Consider the following 9,365-nt stretch of genomic DNA (forward strand, 5'->3'; position numbering starts at 1 on the left):
TTTTTTTTTTTTTTTTTTTTCTTTAGCATGCACTCATGGAAACTCATATCAGTTAGTTACTAAACACACCATTCTGATTTACTAAAACAAACATCCAACTCAAGATGACTCAGCAACATCATTTGGGTGGGATTTGTTTACTTACCTTCCTCCAGATCGTATTTGCGAGCCTTTTCTGTCCATCATTTCTTGTGTGTCTTTTGCAGGCCGACTACTATTTTGAGTACACGGAGTGTGACAGCACAGGATCCCGCTGGAGAGTGGCCATCCCGCGGACTCCCGGGGCCTGCACTGGTCTACCAGAGCCTGTGCGCGGAACAGCCTGCAGTATGTTGAAAATAACAGCGTTCTTCTTCATTTGTACAAAATAAAAGCATAATGTTGCTACATCTGACCAAAATTTGAAACAAAACCGTTCTTTAGCTAATCCTGACTCACTGCCACCATGACAGTCATGATCTGGACTTTTCTTGACTTAATCAGATTTTGTTTCTTCATAAGTATCAGGATGCCACATTTCTCACTTTAAAACTGAACCGTATGTTACAAAATTTAACCAAATTATGCATTCCTACTGCAAATATTTGCATATGTTTATGTTGAAAGTGTGCATTGTTCTTCATTTTATATATTTTTACTAAAATTGATTAATCAATTTCAATGTATATAAGCTTAAAAGATTAATAATCAATCCATAAAAGTAGAGATTGATGTAGCACATAAAGCTAGCTTGATGCTAACTATTAATGGAATTTCCCATAGGATGGCTAATGCTAACGGTCGGTCGACGATCAGAATCTAATTTATCTAAGCTCTGGTCAATATGGAAATAATTCACGATACCCAGCCTTTTATACTGTATTTTGCTATTATTTTATGACATTAAACCAAATCAAATCATTTCAAACACTTTTCATACTTTGCATTGCAAAGATTTTCTCTTTTGTTTCTCACTTATTAGCAAAAAAATGATTTTTCTGGATTCGTACGTTTTTTTTTTTTTTATTTCTAAAACACAAATTATATATCAAATCAAAACAAAACTGTGAAATGAATCATGGGAAAAGTAAATGGTTGCATTCCTGATAAATATTAATGCTTCCGAAGGTAACAATAATAGTGCTTTTAGGGTATAAATTGGAGTGGGAAAACTCCATATTCGGCCCGTTTAACTATTTAATCTTGTCCGCCAAATGGGGATAAATTATACTGATAATCATAATTTGCTTTATTTTCCCTATAATTGTAGTGTTTCTCCGTAGATGGTGCACTATAAACACATTGATCTTTGTTTAGGTGCAGAAAGTTCATCTGCATTTCTGTGGTGTTTAGAAGGATTGTCATTTTTATGATGTTTTTGTGTGTTTTCCGAGTTGGACGGTCCTTTTTACGATCATTCCATCACCAGATGAATGCAGCATTTCTCTTGTTTTCCCTGAAGAACTTAAAACCATTGGTATAATTGGCACTAAAATGAGAACTAAAGTCAGTTTTGAAACAAACCCCCCAAAATGTTCTATATTAGTTTTAGTCCAAATTAAAACATTTTTTACAGCCTCCTAAATGTTTGAGCTTAGATCTTTATCATACTCTTGCTGTTTAATCACCTTTAGCTCTCTTTAATAAACTGCAGAGAAGCAAAGCTAATCAGTCTGCCTCCTACACTTGGTTCAGCTTTGTGCACATTTCTTATTTCAGACTTGTTTTACAGGAAATCTTTTAATGTTTTGTGTTTCCTTGTTCCTTTTCAGAATAGAGTTTAGCTCAGAGCTTAAAAAAACCAAACGTGCTTTGGCTTTTGCTGCTATATTTGAGGAAACTTATGAGTATCGTACTAAGAGAGCTGTGTTTGAGAACCACACTAAGATGGAAAATTGATTTATAAAAGCAAACAAACCCATGAAGCCTGAAGGGAATTGAACGTGCTCCGGTTAATTGCGTGTTCCTCACCAAGCGGCTTGTTTTGGGAAGGCATTTCTGGGACATTCACCCAGGTCAGGTATGAGGAAAAGCTGACACTGTCAGACTCCGGTAAGAGCGGAGATTTCATGGCTCAGTGGGAAAAAAAAAGTGCAGAGGCAGACACAGTGTGTAACAGGATGTAAGGATTAAGCTATTCTATCAGTGGGGTGGGCAAAACCAAACGCAGCAGTGATTAGCGTGAACATTTGTCTGTCAGCTCTGTTTTCAGGCTGAACAGCATTTTTAAAATGAAATGTGACAACAAAAGAAATCCCTTAGTTTTTGTTAATTTTTTGGATCTCAGCCTTCTCATGCAGAGCTGGGGAGTTCCTGGAGATGACCTCTCAGGAGTGCACCCAGTGCCCAGCGGGAACCTACTCCCTCGGGAGCGGGATTCGCTTCGATCAATGGGATTCCTTGCCGCCTGGTTTCAGTAGCCTGGCTACCTCGCTGGAAAACGGACAAGACAGAGATATTAAAGCCACTTGTAACAGGTGAGTAGGGCAAAAAGTAAACTGAGGCTGTTTGAATTCCCTCCCTACTCCCCAATTACTAAAAACAATAAAGTTTCTATTGATTTTTAAGTAATTCTGACTTTTTTTTTTAATAAGTATGTCATTGCTGGTTTCCTGAAGTAAAAAAAATCTAATAAATATTAAAAGTTTTTCACACGAAAAGTCATCCACATACAGTGCATTGTGGTCTATATTCGCAAATCTCGTGAGCACCTATGCATTCTGGTTTTTTGCAAAGACTTCTGGGATGTTTCTACTGTAGAGCACTGGATTTGGGGATTTTAGATCCAACAAAATGGCGAATGCCCTAAGGAATTTGGACACAACCATAAAGTTACAATAAATCACTATTTTTAACTTTGTTTTTTTTTTTTTTTAAATTTGCAGTTCTTCCTGGTTGCCTCAGGGAAATTATCTGGAGTCCAACAGTGATGAGTGCACGGTTTCCCTCATTTATGCTGTGCACCTGAAGAAGAAGGGCTCTGTCAGCTTTGACTACCAGTATCCAGACAGCAACTTGTTGTTTGAGTTCTTTGTGAGTTGTCTCTTTTTACAAAATTTTATTTTGATTTTACTTGGACATAAAAAAAAGAAATCATCTACTACTATCTGCTGACTCTTATCAGGCACATTTTGGATGCGTAAACTGATGACGAATACACATTTATTCAAAGCTAAGCTCTGGTAAATTAAGGAAGCTCTGCCAGTACTTAAATTTTTACTGTTTTGCCTCTTTTTATTTATAAATCACCTGCATTATTTACTTTGTCCAACTAAAGGATTTGATTGTTGTCAAAAAGTAAATTGTGGTGCATTTTTTGTAATGGCCAGCAGGGGGCAATACATTTCCGTTTAAAAAGAAATTGGATTGTAAACAATAATTTTCTTCTAAACTAATCTAAATCTATCCTCTGCATTCTAATCAATTTTATCAAATTCTTACAATCCATCATTTTAATTCACTCACTCAGTGAAAGAATTAAAAAATGTAATCGTAAACCTTTTTTTTTCATTTTTCATGGCACTGATTTTCTCAGAGAACTTAATTTTCCACCTTAAAAACAGGAAGTTGTATTTTTCCAGATTTATCCTCAGTGACAAATTCCTGTTTTCACCTCTCAAACAGGTTTATCTACATTTTAACCAAAACATATTTTATTAGCAATGATGAAACCTTATTAGTTACTGTCTATCAAATTTTAGAATCTACATAGAAGAAAAATAACATAACTTTATTAATCCAAGGATTCTTCTGTAACACTTTATAATGGGGTACTCTTTATATATGTCAGTAAACGCATAATTTAACTTAATAATAATTTGTTATTATAAAGCAATAATGATTTCTCACTAACTTTGATATGTTAAACCTATTTTTTATTACTTATATTGTAAAAATCAAAGTTTACGTGTGGTTAAAGGAAATTAATTTTAGACTTTCATGTGTGTTTAGATCCAGAATGACCAGTGTCAGGAGATGGATCAGTCTGCAGACACAAAGTGGCTTAAACTCACCAAACACGGCGAATGGGCATCTCACTCGGTAAGTGTTTCCTTTCACAAGATAAGGAAAAGACTTAAAAGAAAGATCTGAAACAACCTCAGTCCTCTGAAATAAATCAATGCTTCAAAGGAGGTGAAGGCAAGCAGGAAGTCTGTTTTTCTTATCATTATTTAGTCACGCTCAAAAACACGTTTCATCACTATAATAGAGGGGAATAGAAGACAGTGTGTGAAGACTGTAAATGAATAAAATTAAGATGATTAAGTCTTTTTTTGTGTCTCGGAATTATGTTTTATCATTTTAAAAAACACTTTAAAAATAAATATGTAAAAAAAAATCAAATAAAACGATTTTTTAAAATTAATTATGCAAAAAAATGTGTTTTTTTAGTTGAATTTGAAATCCGGCACCAACGTCTTGTATTGGAGGACAGGAGGCATTCTGATGGGGACCAAAGTCGTGAAGCCAGTTCTGCTGAAAAATATTCAAATTGAAGGTCAGTGACATATTTTTCTTCCATTTATTTGTTTATTTTGTAAAAAGCAATTTAGAAATACATAAAACATTTCCACCCCCCCCCTCACCATCCGCCTTTAAATGCTTCCCTTCCAGGTGTTGCTTACACATCAGAGTGTTTCCGATGTAACCCGGGGACGTTCAGCCGAGCGCCAGGTTCCTCCTCCTGCGATCCCTGCCCTCGGGACACCTTCTCTGGTCACGGAGCCAGCTCCTGCACTCCCTGTAACGCCAGCACTCAGTATGCAGGTACAGCTCTGCCTTCACCATCAGGCTCCAAACTCTCTGAGAATTTAGAAGAAGCTGCTCCTCTTTTTAGTCAAATTGGTTACTTTAGATGATGAATTTTCTTCTTTGACAGATGTACTTTTTAAAAAAAAATCTACTATATACATTACCTAACATTTTACTTAAAAAAAAAATTGGTACATTTCTCTATTTCAGTAGCTTTGAAACATTACAATTTTGAACTGGTGGTTACCTTGAAGCCACAACGTAGGAATTGATTGAAGCAGCAGGAGAAGAAGAGTGATGAGATGAATGGCAACTAGCCCTGGATTCAGAGTGCGTTTAGACTGGACACATTCGGTTCACTTAAAGTGAACCAGAGTTCATTTCCCCCAATAATCCAGAACAAATTTTCAATCTGGATACACGAGTGCTGCTACAAATGATTATTTTAGTAGTCGACTAATCATCAATTATTTTTTTTCTGATTAGTCGACTAATGAGGTCATGCGCAAACCGGATGTAAACCACAAATCTTAACCATCATTAACTTTAAACTAACTAAAAACTAGATATGTAGCATTACCTGCAATAATGCTAGTGTGAAAGTTGTAAGCGGAATTTGGCTGCTGAAAATGCTAGTGATGATAGCTGAAGATGCTAAAATTGATAGCTAAAAATGCTGATGTTGATATCCAGCTAAGATTTCAGTTAAATGTCAAACTGGCCTAAAAAAATGAAAATAAGCCTGTTAGCCAAAGCAGCTAGCATGTAGCGGAAATATTAGCTTAACTCCAAAATAACCTAAAAACAAAGCAAACAAAAAAAACCTAAATTAGCCATAATAGCTAGCATGTAGCTGAAATATTAGCTTATCTCCAAAATCACCTAAAAAACAAAAAAAAAACCTGAATTAGCCATAATAGCTAGCACGTAGCTGAAATATTAGCTTAACTCCAAAATAGCCTAAAAACAAAACAAACAAAAAAAACCTAAATTAGCCATAATAGCTAGCATGTAGCTGAAATATTAGCTTATCTCCAAAATCACCTAAAAAACAAAAAAAAAACCTGAATTAGCCATAATAGCTAGCACGTAGCTGAAATATTAGCTTAACTCCAAAATAGCCTAAAAACAAAACAAACAAAAAAAACCTAAATTAGCCATAATAGCTAGCATGTAGCTGAAATATTAGCTTATCTCCAAAATCACCTAAAAAACAAAAAAAAAACCTGAATTAGCCATAATAGCTAGCACGTAGCTGAAATATTAGCTTAACTCCAAAATAGCCTAAAAACAAAACAAACAAAAAAAGCTTAAATTAGCCATAATAGCTAGCATGTAGCTGAAATATTAGCTTATCTCCAAAATCACCTAAAAAACAAAAAAAACCTGAATTAGCCATAATAGCTAGCATGTAGCATAAATATTAGCTGAACTCCAAATTAGCTTATAAAACCTTAATAAATGTCAAAATATATTAAATATATCATGCATCTGAAGAATTCTATTAAGCATAAATAATATGCAAGGATGTAACTGTAAGAATTGTTTAAATGCTTTTTATACCATTTTACTTTTTATGTCTGCAAATTTCAATTTCACTTTGTTTGCAACATCTTTTCAAGTATTTATAAAATAAATGTGTCCACAAGTGAATTTATCACACAAATAGTGCTCTTGAAAAACAATAACATTTTTTATCAACCTATTTTTTTAAGTTGAGGGATCAGCTGAGTGCAAGGCAAGACCTCCATGTTCCAGAAAAGACTATTTTAAGATCCACACAGCATGTGACAAAGACGGCAAGGTAAACCAAAAGAATACGAATTTTTAATTTTCTTTTATTTTGAGGAGTCATTTTACAAAAATCCATTTGTGTATTTTCAGACTCAAATCATATATAAGTGGATTGAACCCAAGATTTGTCTGGAGGGTGTCCCCGGAGCCCAACCGCTGCCCTCGAGCGGCGAGCGCGAGCCCTGCCCCCCCTGTAACCCTGGCTTCTATAATAACGACACCGCTACCTGCTCGCCATGTCCGCCCGGGACCTACTCTGATGGGATGAAACGTAATAAACTCCGCACTGATGAAGCTCATTCTAGATCTTAATGTGATTTTGTTTTTTCAATGTGATTAAAATGATATTTAATTTGATTGTGTTTAGAAGTTAATGTGTTTTTAAAAAGGATGATTACATTTTATGGTTTTGAGCAATTTCCTTCTAAAAGTAAGCCTCTTTAGTTGAATTAAAATAATTGTAAGGAAACAGTTTTGATATTGGAGGATTTTAGGGAAAAATGATGTCGACCCAACTGTGCTTGTGTCTCTTCCACCAGCTTGTCAGTCATGTCCAGCAGGAACCGAGCCCACTTTGGGTTATGAGTATAAATGGTGGAACGTGCTGCCATCCAACATGAAGACGTCCTGTCTCAACGTGGGCAACTCCAAGTGTGACAAGATGCATGGTGGGTAGTTCTGCTTCTACTTTATTGCTGTGTTTTTGTCCTAATACAAAGAAACTGATATAATTGGCTAATTCAACTTATATTTGTTTAAATTTTATGCTGTGACTAAATGTTTTGTTCTGAATAAATGAAATGGTTTATCTTTAGCAATTAGATAATAATACATTAAATAAAATTTTACATTATCAATCACGAGTTGATCGCTATAAAGAGAGTGGGAGGAAGCGAACTTATATAATCCAACCCTGATTCGACCATACCAATACAAATATTAATACCCTACAATCATAGATTCAGGTTATTAAGGATCATTTGGATCAGTGATGTAATTACATTTCAAATATCCACAGACAAGTCATTTATAGTAATCAGTACCAAAAATCTAAAAGTACTCGGACGATTATCATCAGGAAAAAATCATCCACATGAATTAATACCAGAAATCCAAGCACATTCAGACCATCATCGCCAAAAAAAAAAAAAAAAATCACCCAAACCAACCAGAACCAAAAATCCAGAACACACCCAGATCATCTGAATATATTCCAGACCCGCGGCACCGACAAATGCAAAAGATCCTCCCGATGATGATCTGAGCATACCCCAGACTCCCGGCACGATAAATGAAAATTATCTTCCCAGATGATAATCATTTATTATTATTATTATAAAGAAAAATCATCATCAAAATCCAAAATATATTCATTAAAAAAGACAATTTGTGTAGATTGTTTTCATAAAAGAAGATGAGTCATAAATCACACTTTAGGAGAAAGAAAGTAAAAGAAAAAAAAATCAAGAATATGTGTATCAGTTCTGGTTCAAAATATTTAGAGAGAAAAACTATGTTGAAGACTTTTTTGGAGTATTTTAATTCTTATTGGTCAGAGGTTAGCGGTTTATAAGGATTAATTATTTCCGTCTTAAGCCATTTTTGTGTAAATGTATTCATGATCTGCAGCTGTCACTGACTGCAAGGCCCATATTGTTTTTGCATAGTGAAACATTTCTGTTCCTATGAATTAAAATTTAACTGAAAACTGATTTTATTTAATTTCTAGGGTGGGAGGTAGCAGGAGATCACATCTATAGCGGAGCAGGAGGCTCCGACAATGATTATCTGATCCTCAACCTCCACATTCCCGGTTTTAAGTAAGTGTAATCCTGTGAACAAACACTGCAGTCTCTTTGGTTCCCTCCTGTTGTCTAACTAACTCTGCTGATTGTTTTTGCCTTCAGGCTGCCCACATCTGCATCCAGCGACTCTGTGACTGAATTTGGCCGCATCACTTTTGAGTTTGAAACTTTATGCACGGTTGACTGTGTGATGTACTTCATGATGGTGCGAACAGCTTCTAGAATTTGTTTTCCTCTTTTTTCATAGTGAAACACAGATAGTCTGAGTCGCTAATGTGCATTTTTTTTATTTTTCTTAATTTTAGGATGTCAACAGGAAGAGCACCACTATTGTGGAATCATGGGGAAAGACACAAACTAGGCAGACCTACACCCACATCATGACCAAAAACGCCTCCGTTACCTACACCTGGGCTTTCCAGAGGACAGGTCAGCCTTCTGATGTAAGTATAGGTACTCACAAAAACTGTAGAAGTGAAAATAATCATGGACTTAAAACATTCAAAATATATATTTATTATTGTAAATATGTCTGCATATTTCTGTTTTAAAGAAATGCTTCAAAATTATTGTAAAGCTGAAGATTATTATATGTTATGATAAATTAGAATTAAATTAAATTGAATTTCATTTATAGTTTTTGTTAAACTATGGAGAAATGAGGAGGGATTTATCTGCATTTTATCACCAGAAATACACCTTTATTACTTAAGAATAATGCCTAAAGCTCAAATAAAAGCGGTTCTGGTGAGTTTTGAGGAGAAAACACTGTCAAGGCAACAAGTTTCTACTATTTCTAAAAATAACAAGTCAAATTTTGTAAAGAAAAGGGGCAAAAAAAAAACAAAACAGATGCTCCCAAAATAGAAAATCCCCATAAATAGTGGAGCACTCTTTATATATGAAAACAAGTTTATGGGCTTAAAGATTAAACAATATTAATAAAAGCACAAAAGAAAGTGTAAGAAAACAACATAGCATTAAAGTTACTTGAATTAATAAATTGCAATCTGATGGAAAGGCAAGAAAAACATA

The 9,365-nt window shown here is 34.7% G+C and overlaps 1 protein-coding gene across 1 annotated transcript in view; it reads left to right on the plus strand.

Annotated features, from left to right (window-relative positions):
- The window catches only part of si:ch211-233h19.2 (uncharacterized protein LOC565175 homolog), a 14,276-nt gene that overhangs the window by 1,079 nt on the left and 3,832 nt on the right, over positions 1-9,365 (plus strand). The window contains exons 2-13 of the mRNA XM_024281062.2: positions 207-327; positions 2,267-2,456; positions 2,865-3,012; positions 3,931-4,020; positions 4,372-4,477; positions 4,594-4,746; positions 6,447-6,535; positions 6,616-6,796; positions 7,065-7,193; positions 8,255-8,345; positions 8,433-8,535; positions 8,636-8,773. Coding sequence (XP_024136830.1) covers positions 207-327; positions 2,267-2,456; positions 2,865-3,012; positions 3,931-4,020; positions 4,372-4,477; positions 4,594-4,746; positions 6,447-6,535; positions 6,616-6,796; positions 7,065-7,193; positions 8,255-8,345; positions 8,433-8,535; positions 8,636-8,773 — 1,539 coding nt within the window. The remainder of the gene's footprint in view (positions 1-206; positions 328-2,266; positions 2,457-2,864; positions 3,013-3,930; positions 4,021-4,371; positions 4,478-4,593; positions 4,747-6,446; positions 6,536-6,615; positions 6,797-7,064; positions 7,194-8,254; positions 8,346-8,432; positions 8,536-8,635; positions 8,774-9,365) is intronic.

The sequence above is a fragment of the Oryzias melastigma genome, linkage group LG6 (assembly GCF_002922805.2).
Source record: "Oryzias melastigma strain HK-1 linkage group LG6, ASM292280v2, whole genome shotgun sequence".
Lineage (NCBI taxonomy): Eukaryota > Metazoa > Chordata > Actinopteri > Beloniformes > Adrianichthyidae > Oryzias > Oryzias melastigma.